General features: G+C 36.7%; 2 protein-coding genes across 4 annotated transcripts in view; both read right to left on the reverse strand.

Annotated features, from left to right (window-relative positions):
* Positions 1 to 27,163, reverse strand: part of LOC117203713 (uncharacterized) — a 1,186,790-nt gene that overhangs the window by 383,305 nt on the left and 776,322 nt on the right. The gene's annotated exons all lie outside the window — the stretch shown is intronic.
* Positions 5,399 to 27,163, reverse strand: part of ORC5 (origin recognition complex subunit 5) — a 78,755-nt gene continuing 56,990 nt past the window's right edge. For 2 of the 3 annotated variants that reach the window (XM_004263376.3, XM_033439499.2), the window contains 2 exons: positions 14,675 to 14,787; positions 5,399 to 6,202 (listed from right to left, as the gene is read on the reverse strand). In XM_004263376.3, the coding sequence (XP_004263424.1) occupies positions 6,157 to 6,202; positions 14,675 to 14,787 (159 nt within the window). In that variant the 3' untranslated portion in view covers positions 5,399 to 6,156. The remainder of the gene's footprint in view (positions 6,203 to 14,674; positions 14,788 to 27,163) is intronic. The other variant, XM_033439510.2, reaches the window with a different exon arrangement.

Below are 27,163 nucleotides of genomic sequence, written 5' to 3' on the forward strand. Positions count from 1 at the left end.
CTGCCTTAATCACAATACTGCAAAAGTGATGCTATGAAACTTCTGAGGCTTGATTAGAAAAGGCCATGCAGCATCTGCTAGTTTCTCTTGGCATGCTGACTTTCGGAACCTCGTCACCATTCCATGAAGTGGAGAGAACACATGAGAGACCATGTGTAGGTATTCCAGGTAGGAGCCATTAGCCAGTGTCAACCTCCAGACAAGGGTGAGGAAACCAGCTTTCATGTGACTCAACTCCAGTCTCAAGTTGCCCCAAGGGATACCACTTTGAGCCAAGCTCTGCTCAAACTGCAGATTCATGATCAAAATAAATGATTGCTGTTTTTGCTTTGTCATCCAGATATAGATAACGGAACATCCTGCTTCCACACCATTTCTGATTTGTATTTCCACAAATTAGCATCTACTTCACTGCCCTCCTCCTTCCATACGTCAACTTTTGTCTCTCTCCCCTCACTTTGGTGCTTCTTTTGTTCTTTCTCCCATTTTATTATGATGACAAGCATTTTATATAAGCAATTCTACTGAAAGAGACATATTGGCCACACATATTTGAGAACTGGTTTTTGATGTTATAGCTTTGAAATATACTGCTTTTCATTATGTTGATGTGGTTTCACATCTTTATATACTTGGATGTAAGTGATTTACAAAAAAAAAAACAAAACCGTTGTCACTCTAAACATTTTTGATGAAATACCAAACTTAAGTCCTACCAGTCATGTTGCACAAGACTGCTATGAGAATCATTAATCTTCACCTGATCTGTCCTTTCTTTCTCAATATAAAAGACACAATTACCCCTTTTCTTTAAACTACCAGAACAATATAGTAACTAAAGTAAATATACCAAAACTTTTACTTACAGAGGCTATCTCTGAATGTTGTTAACTGGTGATTTTTACTTCTTCATGATTGCCCCAAATTTCCACAGTAAACATGTGTTCCTTTTATAATAATTAAAAACAGACTTTTAAATTATGTATAACAGCATTATAAAAAAAATTCTAAATTGTTTTCTCTTTAAACAGGGGTGGGGGTCTTCTCACATTCTGGGTTTTTTTTTTACAGTTTAACCCAGAACTTTTACCATCAAGAAATCAGGCGACCAGTCCAGGCTGCAGGGAGCTGTGGGCAGTGTCCTCTTCTGTTCAACATTTCCAAAGTTTTATTCTTACCTAAGCTGGGGAGTTAGCTCTCCTAGTCTAGTAATCTAAGAAAATTTCTTTTTATTGGTAAATGTTTTATTTCTCCCACATAACTTTCAGTTACAATATCACAATTTTAAAAAATAGATTTTTTAGATCTACTTACTTTTCTCTGTAGGTCACTTCAGCTTAATTATTATGGTTTTACACTCAGAGGCATTTGTAGCAGCTGCCTGTTTTATCCTTCCTCAAGCCATGCGGCTCTTTCCCATGTCTTTCCATCCTCTCGATGACTAGGCTTTAGTCATCAATATTTTTCAATTAAAAAAAGAAAGATTGATGTAGAAAACAGCAGGGGTTTCTATTTCAGCATCCTTTCTCATGGATGCTTACAGGGTTAGTGCATCTCTGTTCCTCTAAGGATCTCTTCATTTCCAGCTGGATGAATCCCATGAACTAGGATGGCTGAATGTTCCTTCCCAGAGAAAATGAACCTAAAGTGGTTTCAGAAATTCTAGGGTACACATAAGCCAGTGCAATGCCTCTATTATTATGAAAGTTGGTCCAAAGTGATAAAATCATGTGTTTGGATCTAACATTCTCCACAGAACTAAGACGCTAAGTGGGTCTGGTTTTTCCTTTTGGGACCAAATACTAAATGGGACTTGGCCCAGGTCTCTTATTGCCACTTCTTATACTGAAAGGGATGGGGTTTATACGAATAGTGGAGAACTCTTATTTGAAAAAATAAAATTAACCTGCAGTTCTGTGGTGAGTTGATTAGCAATAGTTATGACCACCTTCTCAATTCATTTCAAGATGGTTTCTCCCTCACTATGTCAAGAACAGTTTTCACCTCTATTCTGGTGACCCCTATAATGCTTGGCAGTAACTCTGATCTCTAACTAGATCCAGCTACACACTTGACACTCCACTTGGATAAGCACCTCAATGGCACACGTTCAAAACTGAACTCACGATCCTCTTCATCCCACAGACCTAGTCGTTCCCTCAGGATTTCCTATTTCGAGGAACGGCTCTCCCAATGCTGATAGCACCTGTTGTCCAGGACAGAAATCTGTCTCCTCTGTCCACTGCTGTATCTCCTACTCCTACACCCAACACAATGCCTGACACATAGATGGTACTTAGTTTTTTGATGAATACCGAATAATTTTATGGGAACTCCCATTAAATGGGAATCTCAACTTCCTCAAAGACCAATGAAACTGGTTATGGTTTATCCAAAACCCCAAGCGAATCTCTACTGCCTCTAAAATCCAGACTCTTTTCTCATGCCAAAGCTACCACTATTTACTCAAACAGCTGAATGCCTCCTAAAATCCCATCATTATTGTGCATCAACATGCAGTTAAATGAATGAATTGATTATAATTTTCTCTGCTCTACCAAATTTCTACTTCTCAAACTGTGCTTCATGAATGTGTCACTGCTGGAAAATGAACACTAACTGTGCATTGAGGGCATTTAACAGCAAATTTGAGTGAAACGTTGATATCTTGAGAGGAAAGATTTCTTTGAGCTCTACCAAGCATTTCTGAAAGCAAATTGTGTCAGCAGACTGAAATTACATACAAAATTATCTAAACTATTTTACATATGATACAGTCACACTTTGTAGGAGATGAAGCTTTCAAAATGTAGGGGATGAAGCTGAATAATATCAACCTCTGGTTAATTACCTCCAATCTAAGTCTCTGCTCATGGAAAAAGGCATAAGATGCAACTATGGTACTCAATAGTGTGAGACTTCAGGCAAAAGCAGAGGTACAGCCCTGGTCACATACATGGGCAGTTGTGGCATTTCATCTACTATTTTAGAGACTCTCTGAGTACTTAATGCGATAAGGGATGCATTATTCCTGGACTTGGTCCATTACTTTTCTTTTCTTTGCATAGTACAAGCAGAGTAGGGCATACCTTGGAGTAACAAAGGAGGCTTCTTCTTATGCTGAGCTTTCCTTGCTCCAGACCACCTTAATTACATTAAACAGTTGTTGGTTAACTAAATCCGTCGGAGGTATACCACTAATTGTACAGCCATCACACCTTGAGGGCAAACACTGTAACTCCTCAGTCACCTGCTCTCTGATTGATCATTCTCAGTTCATGCTTTTGACTATTCAACAAGCTCCTGAAAAATAAGTAATGAAACCTACATGTGAATTAGAACCCAGTAGAAAATCCTTCAATTCTAAAAATAAGAATCCAAGGTATTGTGTCCATTTGAATAATTCAAAAATTTTTAACAAGAAGTTTCCTAGATAGGATTAGGTAAGAGTACCTCTTCTCTATTTAGTTGGAATGTTGTCACATTCTGTCACTTAACTCCTTTTGAGGTCATAAATATTTCATGATAATAATAATAGCTAACATTTATTGAGCACTTACAAAGTGTCAAGTACCTTACTTAGATCGGAGTTTCTCAACTGTGGCACTACTGATACTTTGAACCAGATAATTCTGTTGTGGGACATGCATTTAGGATGGTTAGGAACATCCTAGGTCTCTACCCTCCCGTACCTCACAACCAGTTGTGATAACCAAAAATGTCTCCAGAAATTGCTAAATATTCTCTGGTGGGCAAAACTGCCTCCAGTTGAGATCTACCACCTTAAATATATCAACTTATTTATTAATTCTCTAAACAGCTGCATGAGGGAAGTTCTACTTTCCATTGTATAGGTGAGAAAACAAGAGGCACAGAGAGATTCAATAATTTATCTAACATCACACAGCTCCTAGAGATACAGCTGGTATTTGACAAAGGTAGTCTGACTCAAGAGCCCCAGCTCTTAACTGCTGCCCTAGAGACTTGATCCCTTTTTGACTTTTTGGGGCTTAATGAAAAGAGACTTGTTGGATCAGAATCCCTTCCAGAGTTACTGAAAAGGAACTGTTTCAGCAATGAAGACTGATTCAGGGATTGAAACTGACTTGAAAATAAGAGGGAGAATAAGGTCTCCTCCTTACTATGTATATCTGAGTCATGGTAATGGAAAGAAGACATTTTTAAAATGGAGGATCAACCATGTATAAAAAAATCTAAAATCCGACAGCCTGGTAACTTTGTTCTTCTACCACCTAAATCATTTTTAGATCTAGGTAGAATAGATGCTTAATATAATTTAGACACCTCCTCTTTTAACAGAAATATCTGGCCCACCAGCCAGCATCATTCTCATCATTAGATTCCCTCCTCTAATTGGAGATTTATATCTTCCAATTAGAAATTTCATTTGCAGATGATCCTTGTTAAAATGCTAATATCCACATTAAGCTCTGTTAGTCTTCGTTTAAATAAATTAATCAAGTTAGTTAGTGAGTCATTTAGCAAGCCATTAGTAAGTAAATTACAAAACATAAAGTTCTCATGGTCCAGTCAAAGACAGGGAAAATCTGGTTACAAGGTGTTTTGCAGGGAAGCCATACATAGGGCTGGTGGCACAGTGTGGGGCAGTACAAGATAAGCAAGGTGCTGGGTCGGGGACAGGTGGCCAGCAGTGAGAAGGCAGGGAGAGTCACATACAGGAAACGTTGCCTCCTTTCTGTCTTCCCCCAGTTCCCTATTTGACAATCTCTGTCCCCCCTCATATTCCAGAGTTCTTCCCTCAAAAGGCAGATTGGTCCCAGGCTATCCAAGAAAGCTGCACAGCAGACCTGCCACTTTATAGAAAACTATGAGGGGCTGAAAATCCCCGAAGTGCATTGCTCTTCCTTGAATCAGCTACTCAAACTGCCTTCTACTTGAATGATACACAGATTTCTACGTGCAGTAAGCCTAAGCCTGAATTTGCAATGCACATGGCTTTCCCCTGGTCCTGGCTTCTACAAACATCTGTGGAACACAAAATTTCACCATCTTCCATGGGACAAGAGACACAGGGTGAGGGTGCTCCATGCTATCTTGTGTAGGCAGACAAAAAGGAATTTCATTCCTTCTCCCCCTACTCAGTACCTCTAAATAAATGCAAGTAGACAACCACTCGTTTTCTTTGATCCAGAAAGTGTCAGTCACTACATTAAAAGGCTTCCTATTTGGGGGTGCCTATTGTGAGAATTTTTCTTCAAAAAGAGAATGAAAGAATAAAATGCAACTGAAATTTAAACTAGGCTCCGTAATTAAGCACTTTAAAGCTGCTCAAAATAATTTTCAAGCATTTACATGCTAACAGAAAATGTCTTAAAAAATATGAATAGACAAGAAAATCAGACCCACGGTTCATAACTGATATAACAGGAAAAAATTTTATTATGGAACTAATAAAGGCCAATGATTAAAAGAAGGAAAGAAAACCATCATGCAGACTAAAAAGCTATGTTGGGTAGTTAATTGCAAAAGTGACCAGATAAACCTCACCTAAGCATACTGCAGTTATCAAGTAGGCTTAGAGGTGGAAAGCTGCCCTATATCTGATCAAACTACCTTGCCTTTTGAGAAAATCAGCGTGAAAGATAAGCATATGCAAACTTGGATCTTAAAAAAAAAACAAAAAACTTCTACTTATTATATTTTGCAACTATGATTTTTTAAAGTGGTAGCCTTAGGAAAATCTGCTTTGGCAAGCAACTGCAGAGGCTCCTGTGGAGAGGAAGTGAAAAGACTGGGCTTATATACAAGGGCTGCTGGCACGTTCAAAGTGCAGGGGATAGTTCACAGAGTAAAATGTAGTCCTAAGTAAATGGGTTTCGGGCAATTTCAGTGTTAAGATAACATCATTAAGAGTAGAACAGATTGTGCTCAAACCCTGCTGTTTATAATTAACACGTTCCTTCCAAATACTCCAGGGTCCCTGGTAAATAGTCTTCTGCTCACATTCACCCAGACCAATCAGAGTATTTTCATCAGATTCCATGCTGGGCCAGCACCTGTCTGGACAAATCCAATAGAGCCAAAGAACTCCTCTCCCTGGCCAACTGAGTAGTTGGATGAACACAGCTTGGCTTAGTCATTGTCACAGTGTCCATATGGCTTTGAAGCTTGTTTTCACAAGAAATCATACAAGTATTTTATTATGTCAAAGTTCACCGTCCTATAAACAAAAACAGACAGTATGTTAGCATCCTCACCGCCCAGACTGCTCAGCTTCGTATGTATGATTCTGAGAATCACATGAAAAATAGTTCACAACTATTGCTAAACAATCCTAAGATACTGTCAAAAGCATCATGACAGAATTGACATTATTTTTTTAAATGTCACTAGGAACAGACTTTCTTTAAAAAGTTTTTTTCCCCAACGCATAAAGTTTGCTTTTCTAAAAAAAGGAAACGAAGTTAGAATTATCCAACATTCTGTATTTCAGTTATACTACAGAAAGTTTGGATTTCATCTGAAAGCTATTTGCTTTTTGTCTAATAACCAGAATAAAGTAATTAGAGATGCAGAAGTATTTAAATCTTCTTTGCTTTTGAACATTGTTTATCTTCCAAAACACCTGTTTTATCATTACATAATGCATAGCTCATCTGTCCTCATTTGTAGTTTTCATTCTTTTCAGTCTTTTAACACTGGCTGACCTGTGTGTGTATTGTAACTAAATCTGTATGATACAAGAATACGATACAACAAACAGACGATGTGAATGTATATTTTTGTACTCTGATGGCAGGCAGAATAAAATAGCAGGAGACAGAGACATATAATTATTTTCCTTTCTCTAAACTCATTCTTCACTATAAATATTCAGACTTGGAGGTTTATTATTTGAATAAATGGTCAAAATAATTAGATATAATGATCTAGCAATAAGTATAAAATTAAAGCCTTAAAGTATTCAATTCTACAAAAATAATCATCCATGTGAGAACAGCCTTTAAAGATGCACTAATTGCATGCACTTATTTATTAAACCATCATCAATTAGTGTTTTTGTCTATCATTTTGTAATACACTTTCTAAAAAAGTTTCTAAGCAAATGACTGACATATCAAATATTTTTAAAAACCTGGAATGGGGAACTATAGATACTGCTTATGAAAACACATTTTAAAATAGCTCAAATGAGATGCTATGGCTATTGTGGTACCTAATGATGGAATGAAGAGTACTTTAATTGTTTCATTACAATAGTGTCTCTTTAAAGAACACTAAAACTTTCCAAATTGTATAAAAACACTGTCAAAACAATTCTGTTATCATTAGCAGTAATAAAACAACTAAATATAGTTACTAAAATAAAAACTTATCTCAGGCATAAAGACACAAAAGTTATGGTTATTATATCATAAAGCTGTTTATTTTTATGTCCTTTTCTTTCATTCAACTCTAGAGCCCCACCAAATTTACTAGTAACAAGGTACCACTTAAATCATTTTTTAAAAAATCATGAAAAGATTTTTCATGATTGGTTGAAAAGATCTTTTTTAGAGGATTTTAGAAGGAAACAGACATAGTAGGCTATTTTTAATCATAGGTAAAAAGGAAGGCTGAATTTGTATATCTTTCCAGGCACATTTCCCCACAATGATTTTGGGTCTTAAGGTTATAAACCTAAAGTGACAAGGTAAAGTGAACTTAGTGTTAAGTAAGTTTTATTGTCTTTTGGACTTTTTTCTTTTTCTTTTTTTTTTTTTGCATTGAGTGGAAAAAGTTTAGAAGAAGCTAAGATGAAAACAATTAAAATTCCAACACTATGGGACCAGAAGGCATTATGTGATAGACTATTACAAAGCCATATAAAATGATCAATATGAAGCCATAACTACAATATTAAGAGAGGTAAGGAGAAAAGAGAATTGCAACTATGTTGTGATAGCTACAGAGAAATGTTTGTATAATGGACTAGTACTAGAACATAAACAAATGAAAATACTGTGATTTGTTAGTGGTAGGACTCCTCCATCTTATCTAATAATCTATTTAACACTGCAGCATAATTTATGCAATAAATTTTTCTTTTTAGAATGAATGGACTGACTTAAAAATACTATGCAATTTACACTAAAAACACTTAAAAACACTAAGCATTTAAAGGTTCACTACATTCCATTTCTCTGCTTTGCCACTGGGAAGTACTCAAGTAAACTGAATCATACAGTTAAGATTTTTGGACTTTTAAAAAAACTAAATTAATTGTGAAAAGAATATGTAAGATCATTCCTCTAAGAAACATTTACTGCCCAAGATGTATGATTACCTTTCTCTATCATCCTTCCATCCCCCAGTATAAACAGGTGACTTACCCAACTGATCCCCACATTTATTTTAAGACACAGCAGAATTTGATAGAATAACCACAGGGCAACATCAAAACTTAAATCACACATTCCAAAGATAGTTTTTAAATACTACAGGAGATTCTCTCTCTCATAGAACACAAATAATTATTTTCTAAAGTAAGCATCTAGAAAGAAATAGGATAAACAAAAATAATGTTGGTGGCACTCTGCCTAGGAGTAATTCTTAAACCAGAATTTAGAATACTTTAATACAAGTTAATTACATGGCATATATCTAAGGATTTAATTTTGCCTTTATCCTTTTATTTCACTTTGTTGATGCTTTTACTACATTGAAATACTTTTTTCTCATGGGATACTATTTTATTTCCTTTTACTTTTGTAGGCAGTTTGAGTTTTTCATTTTTAGCTTGGTCCTTCAGACAATTTGCAATCATACAACTTTAAGTTGCAATCTTAAGTTATTTTGTAGTGTCTACCCACTGACTGTGGAGGGAAAAAATTAGAAACTTTAACTACCGTCAACATTAAGAACAACCCAGGGACAATATTTAATACATTTCCTGTCATCTGTCCTCTCCCATACTCTACCTCCATATTCTGTGCTCCTTTCTGGAACCAGCCTCCTAATGCTTCTCTGTCCAAATCTTTCCACTGTTCCTTGGTCAAGAACATTCTCTATGTCCTCTACCTCTTCCATGAATGAATGGTTTTTTTCCTCTTCCAGGCTTAACTGAAAGTTGGCTCCCCGTGAAGGACCAAGCCTCTTCTTCATATCTTTCCAGTGAGGTTAGACTCTACTGCAGCCCAGGCAGTCCTGGCAGGGGGGCTCGGTGTCCCTGTGCAAAAAGCTCTGCTCCTCTGAGTCTCAGACCATTCCACTAACCACCCTTTATCCTCGTCACCACCTCTTAGTCAGCTAATAATGCAGCACCCCGTTCAGTCTTCCTCTCTATTCCAAGATCTACCTCAGCTTTAGTGACTTCACTGCACACTATCCCTCTCTTACCTCCAGTGGAGACAACTAGTTTACAAACCTCTCTTCGCTTTCTCCTGATCTACAAATAATTACTGAGTATTATGTGCCAGGCACTGAACTATTAGCCCTCTACTAGCTTTACTTCCTTCCTTCCCTTCCTAGCTTAGACTCCATGGTTTGTCACTTCAAGCATTCATCTGCTAGCATCCACTGAATTCACCTGGCAAAATCCCAATCCTATGTGATTTCAATTACAGCCCTTTGCTGTCCCAGTACCTGGCATATGGAATGCTGTTGGAGAAGATCACAAGTTTCACAGATTGCTGCCACTGTAAATTCAAGGTCAGGAACCTCAACTGGGCCCTCAACACTAGCATCAAGTTGCTTTCCTTGTCAGCACTTTCTCCCATTCCCCACAGCAGCTATTTCAAATATCCATATTCCTCTCAAACTGCTAGTACTTCTGTCCTTAGTCTCAATATTGCCTCCTCCTTTACAGGCAGAATAGAAAACATCAGATCAGACCTTCTTCAACTTCTTGCCACCAAATCTCCCAATTCAGCTCCATTTGAATCCACCTTTTCCTCTTGTTATAATGCAAAGGGATTCCCCTCTCTCATCTAAGCCTATTTCTTTAACTAATATTTCTAAATCCCATGTTCTACACCTTTTCAAGGACTTTGTGCTTTAAATTAATAGCTCTCTTTTGTATCATTAACTCTCGTTCTCTACGAGTTCTTTCCTATCAGCATTTAAATATGCTCAAATCTTTAAAAAATAATTACCTGCTCACAACCCCACAATCTGGTTAGTAGGTAACAATCCTCTCTCTCTCTTTATAGCAAAAATATTCTAGAATGTAGGCACATGAGGATAGGATACAAATCTGTTATACTTCTTGCTATATCCCCAAAGCCTAGCATAGGGATTATAATGGACAACACAATAAATCTTAAGTGAATAAAAAGCATCCTATTTACTGCATCAACTTTCTTATAAATACTACTTCAATGCCCTATAACCTGACTTCTACCTCACTGTATCCCTGAAAGTGTTCTTGATAAAGTTACATATGACTGCTTTACCATTAAATCAGATACACTCGGCCTGATTTCTTGGCAGCAACTGACAATTTTGACCATTACTCCCTTGCCTTAGGTTTTTCTACCTTTCTTGTATAATATACAACTTTTTATATAACTGTTTTATCCACTTAAGCTTGTATCGTGAGTGTTTTCCTGTGTTTTTATCCTTCAAAATTATGATTTTAAATAACCACACATGGTTTTTTTGTAAGAATATATAATAAATTACTGATCCATTCCCTTACTTTGGATATTTAGGTTGTATCCTGTGATCTAATTGTTCATTCTCTGCCACGGGTGTCTGGAACTAGGGCTACCTACTTCATCTTTGCTAACTATCCTCGGGATCTCTGATCTCCACCAAACCTCAATTTGGAATGAAACTCTGTCTCCTTAGTAGCTCCCTTCTTCTTACCGCCCCCAGAGTCAAGTCCACAATTGTTCCCTTTCATCTGAAGTTTTACTACTAATCATGATTTTTAAAAAACATGCAATACTTTGGACATTTGGCATATATTAAGTTTAAAGTCTTGTGCTGGGTTTGAGTAAGGCAATGACTGACAGTCTCTGCTCTGAGTTTCATGGACTTATACTGTAGGGAGGAAGTTCTAATTACTGAATTAATTACTTACGTAAAATAATGATAAGTCTCAGAAGATAAGGGGACCTGTATAACTGTTTATAGTGTGTGTGTGCAGGCGTGAGCGATGGGACGTCATTGTATGTTTGAGATGGCTTCTTCAAGGAAGAGACATTTAAACTGAAATCTAAAGGTTACGCAGCAGTTAGCTAGATAAAGGAGAGGAGGGGTTGGGAAGTGCTGCATATGCAATGAATGGTGTTATATGAAGAACTGAAAACAGCCAGAGCGGCTAAAGTGCGAATACCTAGGGGAGAAGATGTGCGTGGCAGGTATGGCTGGGCATAAAGGCCGGGGCCAGGTCACTGGGGCCTCGCCGGCTATTTTAAACATTCTGTCTTTTATCCTAAGACTTATGGGAAACTATTGATATTAAAGACTTTTAAGTAGGAAGGTGATATTAAATTTTTATAAGATCATTCTGGCAATAGTGTGGACAACAAATTATAAGGGAATAAGAGTAGACAGAAGACCAGTTAGGAAGCTACCAGAGAAGAGATGATGGTGGCCTGGTCTAGAGGGCTAACAGAACAAATGATAAAAGTGAATGAATTTGAGACACAATAGGAGGGACCCAACAGGCTCAAAAGGACACATGCTTGGATACTGCGAGTGTGGGAGTGAGAAATGTCAAAAAGAACTCCCAGGTTTCAGGCCTGTGCAACATGGCAGACTGAAGTGCTAGTCGCTGAACCAGGGAACACTGGAGGAAAGCTGCGTCACTGCTTTTTTGCTGGCAGGCAGAAGCAGAGGTAGGAACTGCTGAGTTCAGCTTTGTAAATACATTGATATAGGTGGGAAACATCCAATAAAGGTCAAGATTAGAAAAAAGGTCTGGCCTTTAAAAACTGGGGAGTAAGATTAGTGCATAGATAGTTGTTGAAGCAGGGGTAAAGCTAAAATTACCTAGGAAAAAATATAATATGAAAGGAAAAAAGAGCCAAGCCTCAAGGACCAGCTACATTTAAAGGTCAGGTGGATAGGATATGCTGGCAAATGAGCTTTAGAAGAAACAGCCAAAGAATAAATATGAAAACCAGAAGACTGGAATCATGGGCTCTAGGGGAAGAGAGTTCTGAGAGACAGAGAGAGAGAGAGGTCAACCGTGTTGGGTGCCTGAAAGAACAGAACAGATAGTCTGAGGACTGCAAAAGGTTCTGGTGAAAGAGAGGAGATGGAATTCAGAGCAGAAGTGGAAGAATCCACCTTAGACAGTAAGAGAATCCCAACCTACTGATAAAGGAAAGACAGAAGATGGGCACCAATGTAGGTAGCTGAAGAAGTTCTCAACTGATAGTCTCGATTTAGCTCTGTGAAACAGTGAATACTGAACAGAGTGAATACAGACATTAGGACTTGTGGTTTGAACAGAGTCAAGAATCTAGGTTGAAAAGAAACCTATGAACCACATGCTCTACTGTTCAGTACATGAGGTGGAATGGCTGGGAGGCTGGTAGAAGATAATCAGTCATAAGGAGAAGAGGAAAATTGAGCCAGATTGCAAGAGTCTCAAAGAAACCCCCATTTTCACAAGAAACTGGGGGAAAGTAACAATCTAGAAATGGCACCAAGAAAAAAGGATAGCACTTAAAGAGCATCCAACCCTGAGGGACTGGGGTTTGAGAAAGTAAGAAGCTACCAGTAGAGATAACTCTAGGGAAAGTATCTCCAGGTAAGAATCAGGTTTTCATTAAGGCAGTGACAGAGAATATTAGGGAAAGATAGAAGGATGGGGGAAGGAGGGAAAAAATGGCAGGTTAAACCATCAGAAAAGAAGTACAAAAACATCACTGGGATGAGAAGGTGGATGAGGGCAGATGTGGAAAGAGGGAGGTGACTATTCTTTGGACACTGCCCATGGAAAGTAAGAAAGAGTAAACACATGTAACAAAGCAAGTTAGAGTTCCCAAGTTCTACGGCAAAATTCCAGGTCTACAATTCCTGCTCCCTTCTGAGGTTGTAAATGGAAGTGCACTTCTCTGGAAGTGTTTAATATCAATGATGCTGTGGATTAAGCAACATACAGTTCAGTTCGGTTCACTGCATATTCATCATATGGGGCACTCACAAACCTGTCCTGTATGTGATTATGATGGGGCAGAACTCAACACATACACAGTCATGACAAAATCCCTGAAGTAAACATTCAGCATTCAAAAGTTATGCCTTTGACAGAGGCTCTTAAGATACAGAGTTTTAAATACCATTATTTAGAAACAGAAAGTTCCTGCTTTATGGTCATGTGGAATGCATTCCAAAAAAGTTTCTGCTCAATTTCCTCAGTGTAAAAGTTTGCCCAGTTTTATCATAACAACACATTTCAAAACCCTCATTTCAAGTTTCAGAGTCTACATGTCATCAAAATGTCTCAATACCTGCTTCACAGTATCACAGAACTTTTAATTCAGAAGAGACTTTGGGGCAGAGGCTGCCAACCTGTGGACTTCAGAAACTTCAAGAAACTGTAAAATTCATTAGAGGAGATCTGCAAATCCATACCTATGTCAAGCACTGGTTTTAGGCTGAATAATGTTCCATGCCTATATATTATTAATTTTGAAATATACAAAAATACTTCCATGATTAATTTTAAAAGGATTTTAAAATGGAATCATCATATTCAAAAAGGTTGGGAAGACACTGCATTATGGCTTGTCTTGTTCCACCTACCAGGCTACCCACACACTACCTCTTCTACTACAAGTCTTGACAAACTGTTATCCAGTTGCAACCATAATGGCTGGAACATTTTGCCTAACAGCAAGTACACCTCTTCATGAGGAAACTCGTTACATTTTTAGATAGCTTTCATTTTGACAGACATACTTTCCTCCCTTGAATTTCTAATGCTCTAGAATTATCGAGAATTAGTTTCATCCATTTTGCACATGACAGCCTCTGAAATACTTGAGGTAGTTACCATATCCTTCCTAAGCCTTTTCTCTCACACCTTGCCCCTCACTCACAGATGTGACACGGTTCCTCATTCTACTACTCTCCTCCTGCCCCCTCAGCATGTACCCATTCATTAATGCCCCCTTTTAAAACTCCAAGCACAGCATAGCATACCACATTTGATCTGCCTATGGCAACACATAGTAGACCTATTATATCCCTTGAACAAGACACCAAGACTTTTAAAACCCTGCAGTCATCTAAAATACTTAGAACTTAAGCCAGGTCTCTTCCATCTTGTTTTAGTACCTATGAGGTTTTTTGTTTTTTTAACTGAGGTAGCAATGGTTTTTAACATTATATAAGTTTCACGTGTAATTGTATTTTGACTTCTGTATACACTACAGTACATACTAGGTTTTAGTAGTCAACTGCCCATTAAATCCTACCTTGCTACTATGTGACCATTATTCCAGTCTGTTAAGGTCTCTCAGAATCTTGATTTTTTGCCATATAACATGTTAGCTAATTCTCCCAATTTTATGTCATTTGTAAATTTGATGAGAGGGTTCATTCTACAGTGAAACTTATGCATTCTTGGCACTAAAATGACCTTTTCTTGCTTAAATGACTAACGACATTACATTAGAAAGATTAATTTTTATATTTAGTATATCATTTACATAATTCAAGACATTTAAGTTAACAATTATTCTACACTTACCTAGCAATAGCTCTGATGAAGTCCAGAGATACTGTGCATTTGTATTTTGGTCCATCAAGCTGATCGTCATGGCCAACCAGGGTTAATAGCTGAAGAGTCACTAAAGAGGTAATCTAAAAATAAGAAAGCATTTTTATGAGAAAATGGTTTAATCAGATTACATGATGCCCTTGTTTCTGAAACATTTTATACTTTGATAAAGATATATAACTGAATTCACAAGGACATCTGCAAAGAATATGACTACTTTGAAATTTGTATATACAAATTTGTACATATGCTTAAAGTCTTAGTTAAACCAATGATCAACCTTTAAGGACTCCACTAGAGACAAATTTATTTCATTTAATGACACACACATGACTGCTAACCTTTAAAAACTATAAACAAAGGACATTCTTTCTCTCTATAAAAAATTTATGAAGTTTCTATCTAAACAGCTCAGAATAGCAAATCTGTACTCCCTTGAGAATTGAGCAGTTAAAATGTGAAAGTGGGCCTTTTTCAGAGTTGGGTATCTGGTTAGGTAAGAAATACATCCTTCAGACCTGGACTTAGTCTTCTTTTAAAACTGATCACCAACTAGGTAGTCAGGAAAACACCGGGTGGATTAATACTGGCAAAAGCAAAAGTGTATTTTGACAGGTCAAAATCAAAATAATTTCACATGCATAAGGCCAACAAAAGTGTTAAATGCTCTGAAATCCAAGAAAGAAAGCTGACCCAAGAGGTGAAATTCTTTGAGTAGCCCATTCTCTTCTCCCAATTTTATTATGCTGCAAAGACTCCACCATGTTTCCCATTACAATTTTTAAATTTTATTATTATTATTATTTTGGCTGCGCCACGCAGCTTGCAAGATCTGTTCCCTGACCAGGGATCGAACCCGGGCATGGCAGTGAAAGCACCAAATCCTAACCACTAGACCACCAGGGAACTCCCTCCCATTACAATTTCACAGGGAAAACTGTTATGCAGTGTTCAGTCAGCTGTCATTACTTTATAAACAATTTTTTAAAATGAACACATGGATAGATTACCACAGTATTTTATGTATAGAAAATACTACATTTAGCAAATATAAAACATTTTTTCAATTAGAAAAACATTTTGTATCAATAGATCGAAATATGAAGCTCTGCATTCAAAAGGCTAAGACTTTTAATTTCTAATATTACAAATTACATTTTTGTCTTTTAAGACAAAAATGTCTTGAAACTTTTTTTTAAGTAAATTTATTTATTTTTTGCTGCACTGGGTCTTTGTTGCTGTGCACAGGATTTCTCTAGTTGCTGCGAGCGGGGGCTACTCTTTATTGCGATGAGCAGGCTTCTCATTGCAGTGGCTTCTCTTGTTGCGGAGCACGGGCTCTAGGCACGCGGGCTTCCGTAGTCATGGTTCGTGTGCTCTAGAGCAAAGGCTCAGTAGTTGTGGTGCGGTTGCTCCGCGGCATGTGGGATCTTCTCGGACAAGGGCTTGAACCAACGTCCCCTGCACTGGCAAGCGGATTCTTAACAACTGCACCACCAGGGAAGTCCCGAAACACTTTTTATAGATGTTCTATGTGTTGAAAAGAACATGTATTTTGAAGCTTAACGTTACACTCTCCATTCTACATATATTTATTAGATCAAGCTTGTTTGTGTTGTTGAAATCTTATAAACATTTTTTATCTACTTGAGAGAGGTACTAAAATTATCCCCTTATAAGAAGTTTGCCTTTTTCTCTTTATAATTGTTAGTTTTTGCTTTGTATTTTTGAATCTATGTTATTTGATGCATAAATTTAAAATTATGTTTTGCTGACAAATTAAATCTTTTCATTATTATCTAATGGTCCTTTTTTTTCAAAAGTAATGGCTTTGCCTTAAAGTGTGTTTTTTTCTAGTATTAATATACCTATATCAGCATTCTTTTAGGTGCTTATCTTTTTTCCTATGTACTTTTCATCATTTTACTTTCAGGTTTTGTATTTTCTTAACTTTAGACAGTGCTCACATAAACAACATGTAGTGTGATTTTCTTTTTATAGTCAGTCTAACAACAGTCCTTTTGGCTGGACTATATACTCCACTTGCTTTCACTGTAAAGATATTCTAAAATTTTATTTCTACCATTATGTCAAGCTTTCTATTTCTCCTTCTATGTGTCTTATTCCTTTCTTGCCTTCTTTTTTTGCGGTATGCGGGCCTCTCACTATTTTGGCCTCTCCCGTTGCGGAGCACAGGCTCCGGACGCGCAGGCTCAGCGGCCATGGCTCACGGACCCAGCTGCTCCGCGGCATGTGGGATCTTCTCAGACCGGGTCACGAACCCGTGTCCCCTGCATCGGCAGGGGTGGACTCTCAACCACTGCGCCACCAGGGAAGCCCTCCTTTGCCTTTTATTGAACTGAATTATAATATTTTGAGGACTATAATATTTTTAAGACTCTGTACTTCCAACGCAGGGGGTGTGGGTTTGATCCCAGGTGGGGGAACTAATGTCACACATGCCGTGGGGTGCAGCCAAAAAAAAAATTAATCCCCACTGAGATGTAGACATTCGAGAAAACACTTGAAAAAGATAGAAAAAAGGTATGAATTATAATATTTTTTCATTCTATTGTTTTACTCTATTACCTTGGAAATAGTTTTATACTCTAATTTCCATTTTAATTTTTTCTTTGGCCCCCAAGCTATTTTAGAATTCTTCTTTAATTTTCAACTCATAAAGTTCCTCTAGTATTTTTTTGATTTTTTTTTTAAGGGGGGGATATCACAGAATATGGTCTGTATACTACCAATCCTTTGAAATTTGATGAGAAAGCTGGATTCTTCAGGGGGAAAGAAGAGGGCACAGGGACACGAATGCCACTGTGGCAAAGAGTGAAACTGACCACAGTGGTCACTCTGCCTGTCCTGCCTGCCAAGCCCCTTCCCTCTTTGTCCCAAGAATGTCTTCAGCTGATGGCAAATGAGTGAAAAACATGCCCACAAAATGGGATGACCCATCATAGGCAAACAAGGTGGACTGAGACAAGAGTTTTCTCTCTTACTTATACACATACTTATATCCTATCCTCCATTTTGCCTCTTGGACTGCAAAGCCTAAAATATTGACTATGTGGGCCTTTTACTGAAAAAGTTTGCCAACCTCAGCATTAAAAAACTTGCTAGATTCAGATAATTAATTTAACCAATGTAGAAATCGAGATGTTCAGTGACTTGTCCAAAGTGATAATGACTAGATAATGACAGAAACTTACTTGACTAGGATTTAGGTCTCCTAACTACAATTCCCAAACTTATGAAAAGCATGACTAAAATGCGATCATAGCTGAGAGCTAACTTCTAATAAGTTGTATTATAATCTTGCCTGAATAAAGAATGTGTTAAAAGAATGAGGATGATCTGTAAAAAAGGGAGTGTTCAAGAGAACAGACCTGTCAGTGTGCCTCCAGCCAACAGGACCAAGGGATCCTTACCCATTAACTTGGAAATCTGGTATGTGCTGTAAGTACTGTGGAGGTGTAGCTGTCCAGCTGTCATTCTGTTAATGATTTTCTTAGTAATGTTTTATATGCACATATGAGTAAAGTTGATGAAAAGGTAAAAACATGTCAAGTTACTCAGCATTTTTATAAATGTGCTCCCATTTACCTAGTTTAGGAGTTAAGTTAAATGAAACAGAAAATTAAGTTGGCTGTTAAAAATTTGTTAAATAGGGCTTCCCTGGTGGCACAGTGGTTGAGAGTCCGCCTGCCGATGCGGGAACGCGGGTTCGTGTCTCGGTCAGGGAGGATCCCACGTGCCGCGGAGCGGCTGGGCCCGTGGGCCGTGGGCACTGGGCTTGCGCGTCCGAAGCCTGTGCTCTGCAGCGGGAGGGGCCGCAGCGGTGGCAGGCCCACGTACCGCAAAAAAAAAAAAAAAAGAAAAATGTCTGAAATAGTATTGTGCTCATTAAATGAGGTCATCTGTAAAGCAACTTAACACAGTGCCTGTAACACAGTTAGTATTCAATAATATGAGCTACTATTTATATTATTACCATGTATTAGCACTATTTTTTAATTTCAAATTTAATGAATAGGTTTCTTTTCTAACAGCCTATTAATTTACTGAAAACTCACTATATTTTATCTGAAAACAGTTTCACATATATATATATCCTATAGCTTTCTGAATAATGAGCCATGCTAGTTTAGAAAATAAAAAATAAAACTATCTGCAGATTTAAAATATCTTTATGAGATTTATAAATATTGACAACAAACTATTGGTTACCTGTGGGGGGAGAGAGAAGAGGGGAGGGACAAGAGTAGAGAATTAAAAGGTAAAAACTACTATGTATAAAATAAATAAAAAATAAACAACAGGATATATTGTACAGCACAAGGAATATAGCCAATATTTTATAATAACTTTAAATGGAGTATAACACCCCAAAATATTAAATCACCATGTTCTACACCTGAAACTAACATAATATTATAAACCAACTATATTTTAATTAAAAAAATACTTCTGAACAGGTCAAGAAAAGTAACGTGCTCATATATAAATTACTTTGGAGAAACACTCAATGTGTCAATTTCACCAGGAAATGATGTAGATTAAAAAAATGAGTTGACCAATAAAACCTGTATGAAAAATATAACAAATTAAAAGTTATATGGCAGATTAGACCCAGATGTAGAGAAAATTAAGGAATATGAGGATAGTTCTGAAGAAATGATACAGAATGCAAACTAAAGAGGTTAAAAGAGAAAATATGAAAGAGGTTAAAAAATAGAAAAGACAAAGTGAGAAGATCTAACATATTCCTAATCAAAGATCAAGAAGGAAAACAGAGATGGAAAGAAAAGGGCAGAAGTAATATCTGAAAAGACAATGGATGAAAATTCATTCAAAAAGATAAAAAACACCAAATCACAGAATTAAAGGACCAAATAAATATAAACAAGGAGAAATCAAAAGAAATCCATACCTAGACACATCATAGTGAAAGTACAGAACACCAAAGATAAAAAGTTCTTAAAAGTAGCTAGAAAAGGAAAAACAGATTATCTTCACAGGAATGGCAACTGGACTGACACCTGTTCTAAGAACAACGATGACAGATGATAATTGAAAAGCTAATTAAAAAAAAAAATGGTGCCAGGTACCACAACAGTAACAGAATTTGCTGTTTTCTCAGGTTTTGTTTTTTTACTTTTTATTTTTAATGGAGTGTGCTGGATGTCTCTCTAATTTTGTTCAAGTGCCTGCAGAACCTGGAAAAGCTGTTGCTGCTATTGATGCATAACATACGGCTATTGGTCTTTTTATATAAATAAATAAATCTATCTATCTACATATATATATAATTTGAATTTCTGGAAACTTTAGCTGTGCTGTCAACTTTGGAGAAGTATCCCAGTTGTACCGTGTTGGGTTGGCATTGTACAGAAATCAACAGCCGTATTGGTCTAGAAATGTTAAACATAATTTTTTCCATTTGTACAGGGGTAATGCACTGTATTAAATATGTAAGGTCTTATCTACATCGGTTTGATTACAGAAACTAATAAAGTATTCTCTAAAAAAAACAAACAAAAAAAGAACAACGATGAAAGACATAAAATAGTGGTGTATTTTCAACATACTGAAGAAAGTAACTGTTAACTCAGAACCGTATGGCCAGAAAAAACAATCGTTTAAGACTGAGAATGAAATAAAAGGCACATTTCCAAACTAAGAACAACCAAAGGTTTGCTATCAAAAGATCCCTATTCACTCAAACTCCTAAAATTACCTCCAGGTGAAAAGTAAAGGAATCCAAGTTGGAAGGTCTGAAGTGCAAGAAGGAATGAAGAACAAAGAAACTGGTAAATGTGATGGTAAATCTAGATTAATTTGCCTGTTTAGGTGATAACAATACTATATTATGGGTTTAAAAATAGGATTAAAGTGCACAAAAACAGTAATACCTAAATTGGGAGTGGACAAAATGAAGTTAAAATGTCCAAGGTCCTATGGTATCTGAGAGAATAAAAGTACTCACTAAATTTTGACTTTGATAAGTATGAATGTTATAATAGTTATAGTAACAACTAAGAGAATAGAAACAAGTGTATGTACTTCTAAATTAGAAGGGGAAACCTGAACTAGAAAAATCCAAAAGAAAGTAAGAAGAAACAAAAATAGGTAAGACAAATATAAAGTATAAAACAAGATAATAGATATAAACAAAATTACATTAGTAATTATATTAAAAGTTAACTAACTTTTGCAAATAAAAGGCAAAGATTAACTGACTGAAAAAATAAATCCAACTATATATTGTTTAGGAGGGATACATCTAAAACAGAAGAATATGGGAAGGTTAAAAGTCTAAGGACAAAATGAGATACATGAAGCAAACTAAAGAGAAAGAAAAATGATGGTGTCTTCATGCAGACAAAAGAGAATTAAAAAGAGATTTAAAGAAGGGCTCACTTAGTAATGACAGAATGGAGGCCCTGAGCTCCTATCTCTCACAAGCTGAGTGGCTTGAGACCTTTACTATGAAGGGATGAGACACAGAACAGGATGAACAGCCAAGGAATAATGGAATCTTTGGGGGAAACTGAGTACTGCTGCAAGTCAGGACAAACTCATTTTCCTTCCCAGTTTAGAAACAGGTAGGGATCATGATGAGAAAGTAGGTCTGAAAGTTTAATGAATGGGAGGCTACATAGAAAAGAGGTGACATCGTCTCCTATGACAAAATACACTCATTAACTTCATTCCTTTCTATCTTTCTACCAGGAATTCATTTGCTAAAGTAGGTTAGTAATAGACATTTGAAACTCACAGATTAATCTCCCTTTATTATTAAAAATAGATTTCTTTAGTCGTTCTTTTTCTTTTAATATAGAAGACATTACTTACATTTTACTTTCCCACTGGTATTTCCTTATACTATTTCTTATAACTTCTACTTTCCTGTGATTCAAATACTCTCACATATTTAATTCAATTCTTTAATCCAAACTGTATGCTATATTTACTCTTCTTCCATTTTCTTCATAAACACAAAACCTTTAATCTAGTTAAGTTAGAATTTCAAGAATATTTTCAGATATGTCTTACTACTTTTACCATATTAGTTACAGCAAATTACCAAAGGCAATTAAGTTGAAACAGACAGTCCCTTGAATCACTTTCAGTTCTACCAAGATTCCATGATAAATGAATCACATAAATTACACAAAGGATATAGTACAACTTTAAGATGTAGCAGTCAAAAAGCATTTCCAAAATATTAGTAAGATGACTGCTCAATTTGTTGGGGGGTGGGAGGGTAGGGTCTGATTTAGGAGAAGCTTATACACAAAAAATCTAAACCAAAGTGAAAACAATTAAATTGTAATGTTATTTTTCACATTAAAAAACACTAATTTCAGAGATTTTTTTTTTTTTTTTTCCTGCGGTATGTGGGCCTCTCACTGTTGTGGCCTCTCCCGTTGCGGAGCACAGGCTCTGGACGCGCAGGCCCAACGGCCATGGTTCACGGGCCCAGCTGCTCCGCGGCACGCGGGATCCTCCCGGACCGGGGCAGAACCCACGTCCCCCACATCGGCAGGCGGACTCGCAACCACTGCGCCACCAGGGAAGCCCTCAGAGATCTTTCACTCCTTGAACTTACCATATGAACAAAACTAACATACAAATACATAATTTAGGAGAATGTTACATAAAGCAGTGTACAAATACCAACAACTTAAAAGTACTTTGCCAGTTTATGAAAATAATGCGGAGTAAAACTGAAAAAATCAAATACAAAGATTAACTTATGGGTTCAACATTTTGACTCTCAAACATATTAATTTATGCCTAGATGAAAAATTCTGGAAAAAATATATGAAACTTTTGGAAAATTATTTCTATACATGTGTAAGTACCAGAATACCCACCTTCCTCTCCATTACTGAATCCTTAAAATTATGTAATTTTTATTTCCCACTGCAGAGCCATGAAACTCTTGAGGACTTGGTCTAGGTACTGTGCATTCAAAGATGAATAGCATCATGGAAAATACTGATTTACTTCCTTACCCAACGTTAAATGTTCACGACAAAATGATGAGGTCACATCTGCAGGCTGGCATTAATGTCTAAATATTTTGATATGGTCAGTAGGAATATGGCAAAGTCTGTAGACAGTAAGGGTACTCAGGACCAGACTCAGTTTTGTATGTGAGTGTATGCAAACATAAGATAGAGGTGGAATCAGTCTTTCTCATCTGCTGCAGCAGCCGAGGATTTAGTAACAAAGAAAACAACACACAAGAGTCACTATTGTTGTTAAGACCCCAAATGAAGGAAGCGATTTAGTTCCAGCAAATAAGAATTAACTGGAATATTTTGCAGGCTATAAAATTGATGTCTTAGAAAGATTTCATCTTTGTTGGGGAAAAGCTCTGTAAATAATGGCAAAATAAATTTGAATATTTTGAAATCTTTTTTAGCACTGTCCAATTTACAGAAAGCTTTTCATCCAATTGAGCTAAAATAACCCTAAAACATATTTCATAAACAAATACTAACAACAAGCCTAGCCAGAAGAAAATATATCCAAAAAAAAATACAGGAGGACTTCTGGTCCAGATAACATGGCACAGATTCATATTTATGGTTCTTCCCTGCTAAGTGCAACTATAAACCCTGGAAATAACCTAAATAGCAACCAAAGGACTCTGAAAGGTGGAAAGAGGAAGGCAGACTGCTTAAGGACCCAGGAATGGAGGAATAATGTAGAGGCAGGAAGTCTGAAGAATCCCCACCCAACAGCACAAGGTGACCCAGGCTCAGCATCTCCTGACACCCAATCCAGAATAGAAACCTACCCAGGTAGGCTTATTTCTCTCCTGGACTGAACAGGAGTCCTGCCCAAAGGCTGAAAGCTGTACGTTGTGAATCTGGCAAAACTATCCCTCGTGAATGAAGTGGAAATAAAGACATTCTCAAATGAGGGAAAACTAAAGAATCTGTCACTAGCAGACCTACCTTTGAAGCATGGCTAAATGGAGTTCTTTAAACAAAAGGGAAATAATAAAAGAAGGAACCTTAAACATCAAGACAGAATAAAGAACCAACGGAAAGAGCAGAAGTATGGATAAAGTAGACTACCGCCTCATGAGTTTTCTAAATCATATTTGATTAAAAACTGACACCATCTGATAATCAAGACAATGATATTTAAAAAGTGGGAAAGTTAAAATAACCTAAACGTAAGTAAGGTTATCGTATTTCATTGGAAGTAGTAAAACATTGATACCACTTACAGAACTAAACATGCAATTACCATATTACCCAGAAATTGCACCCTTTGGGCATGTTCACACAAAAACCTGTATATGAACATTCATAATAGTTTTATTTGTGACAGCCAAAAACTGGAAAGAACCCAGATACCCTTCAATGGGTGAATGGTTAAACAAACTGTATATTCCATATCATAGAATACAACCCAGCAGTAAAAAAGAATGAACTACTGGTACATGCAACAATTTGGATGACTCTCAAAGGAATTAATTACGCTGAGTGAAAAAAAAAAAAAGCCAACCTCAAATGTTACATACTGTATGATTCCATTTATACAAACTCTTGAAATGACAAAAATTTTAGAGATGGAGATTAGTGGTTGCCAGGGATTAGGGGAACAGGCAAGAGAGAGGTGGGTGTCATTATAAAAGGAGGGGTCCTTGTGATGGTAGAACTGATATATCGACTGTGGAGAGAGATACAGAGACCTACACACAGAATAAAATTTCAAATAACCAAATATGCACAGACATACACAAAAATGAATACATGTAGAAGTGGAAAATTTGATTAAGATCAGTAGATCGCATCAATGGCCATTTCCTGGTTGTGAAACTGGGTGAAGGGCATGCAGCAAGAAAGAGCCCTTATTATCTCTTTCAACTGCACATGCATCTACAGCAACTCAAAAAAATTTCTTAATTAAAAAATAACACTGCTAAAATACACAAAACATAGAGGGCTTTGAGAAACACCTTATAAACTGCCAGACTGCATTTTATCTCAAAATATTTAAGGACCTATGAAGTAGATACTTAAACCTACTCATAGAAATAAAAACATTTTTTGACCTTTATTTACAGGGATTTTAAAGAAACTATTTGATAAAATATTGCTCAAAGTGGGCAAGTGTGAGAATACTATTTCAATATTGATAGGTCACTGGGGTGAGGCTATATGGGTTTTTAAAAGTTCATAGATTACAGATTTTCCCACTGAAAGCCAGATAATTAGTTGTGACTTGTGGTTCAGCCACAAGGAGGATTTGTAGCTGCTGGTTTCATGCTGTGAGCCCATAAAAATACCACAATGTTGCTCCAAACCTGTGGCTAGTACAACTTATCACCTCCTCTAAAGCACAGAAGGATTACAGCAAAACTGCTATTATATAAATCCCAACCTCAGTGTTCTACATTTCCCCAAATTCTACCTTTTATTTCTATTTTTTTCAATGGTGAAAGTTTTGTTTTTTTGTTTGGAGGCTACAGCAACCAAATGCACTTCAAAACTTATTAAATACTAAAGTGTTCCACTATAAAAATTATTATGAAATAAAATTATAAGCTAGCCCATCAGGACTGGAATCCTTGGAGATCAATGCCTCATTTCACAGATGAGAAAACAGACATCATAAAAGGATGACTGGCATTATCAGCCCCTAGTCAGTCACCCCTAACAAATTAATATGTTGGACATGTTAGCAGATGTTTCAAATTATTAATCCAAAAGTCCCAATGAAAAAGAATATAACATATATACCATGCAAGAGGTTTACTAGAAAACATTTTAGAGTCGTGACACACTTTAAGTACTTAATCCTAAGAATATTTAACATATTAAAAATGCTTAGCCAAAATAATGCTTCATTTTGGGTGCTCATGAATATTAGAAGGTGGTCTGCCAAGACTATGACTACTGTAGTAAAGATCCCAGTCAGTGCTTTTATCTTTTCTGCTACTGCTCTTCAAAGTTCCTGAGAATGACACATAGGTAACTGGCATTCACTCCTGAATGGTCAGTTCTACTGATTATCAGTGACCATGGGTAATTAGTAGTATAGGGAGTGGAACTTGTTATTGAGTCCAGGTTCTATAGTTTAGATATAGACATCGACAGTTCTGTATCTACAGGCTATAGATATAGGTGTTGTACTAGGCACTTTATTTTTTTAACAACTTTATTGGAGTATAATTGCTTTACAATGTGTACTAGGCACTTTGATTCCTTCAGTCCTCACAACAGCACAGCCATGAGTTAGGCTCTTTTTCGAGAAAAGGAAACATCTTCAGAGAGGTTAGTAAATATTCAAGATCACTGAGCTAATAGTGGTAAGAGTTACACTGGATTTGAATACCATCTGAATTCAAAGCTTATACTCCTTACACTACCCCAAAGGGAGATGCAGAATATAGGGAAGAGATCATCTTATTGAGACAGACTAAGGAAAGCATTACAGAAGAAGGCACCAATAAGGAAAAGTGAGTAAAAAGACAACTCTGAAAGCATTTCACAATGAAAGGGGATACTGTGAGTCTGCTGGAGGTTAGAAACCCAGCAGCAAAGGCACTGCAGATAAAACAGAGGAAAAAACTTAAATGAAATTGTAGCAAAAAGGATAAAGAAGTATCGCAACAACAACATTTTCATAAATCAAACTGCATATTATATTAGACATAAAATTACTGTTTTTAAGGTTTAATTTTTAAAAGATAAATTAAGATAAATTAAGGTGGAGGAAAAAGCACAATTTCTTAAAATCTGAAATTATTAGACAACACTGAAAATGGTATCCCAAAGCAAAACTTCCTATACATTTGCGGATTAAAGATAATTTACCAAAATAATTCATGACTATAAATCATACAAAATATATAATAGTTGAATAAATTAAAAGTTAGCATACACATTAAAAATGTTAAAGCAAAGATATGAAAAGGCCTTTCCTGAAACACTGGAATAATTGTCAAGAAATACCATTTTAATTACCTAAGTAAATTTAAATTTCTGTGGGGAAATTATTACTCCTCTTCTTGGTTTCTATTACCTGTGAAGACATATTCCTTTGCCAATAATTTTCATACTTTAGGGAAGTATACACTGTTTTCCACAGCTGTTTTTGTTGTCTATTGTATCAAGCTCAAATTCAAATGAATGAAATTCAACTGACAAAAAATCAGCCTAGAAAATGGGTTTTCTCACTTCCGGGAAGATGGCGGAAGAGTAAGACGCGGAGATCACGTTCCTCCCCACAGATACACCAGAAATACATCTACGCGTGGAACAACTCCTACAGAGCATCTACTGAACGCTGGCAGAAGACCTCAGACCTCCCAAAAGGCAAGAAACCCCCCACGTACCTGGGTAGGGCAAAAGAAAAAACTAAACAGAGACAAAAGGATAGGGACGGGTCCTGCACCAGCGGGAGAGAGCTGTGAAGGAGGAA

Source organism: Orcinus orca, chromosome 9 (assembly GCF_937001465.1).
Source record: "Orcinus orca chromosome 9, mOrcOrc1.1, whole genome shotgun sequence".
In the NCBI taxonomy this organism is placed as follows: Eukaryota; Metazoa; Chordata; class Mammalia; order Artiodactyla; family Delphinidae; genus Orcinus; species Orcinus orca.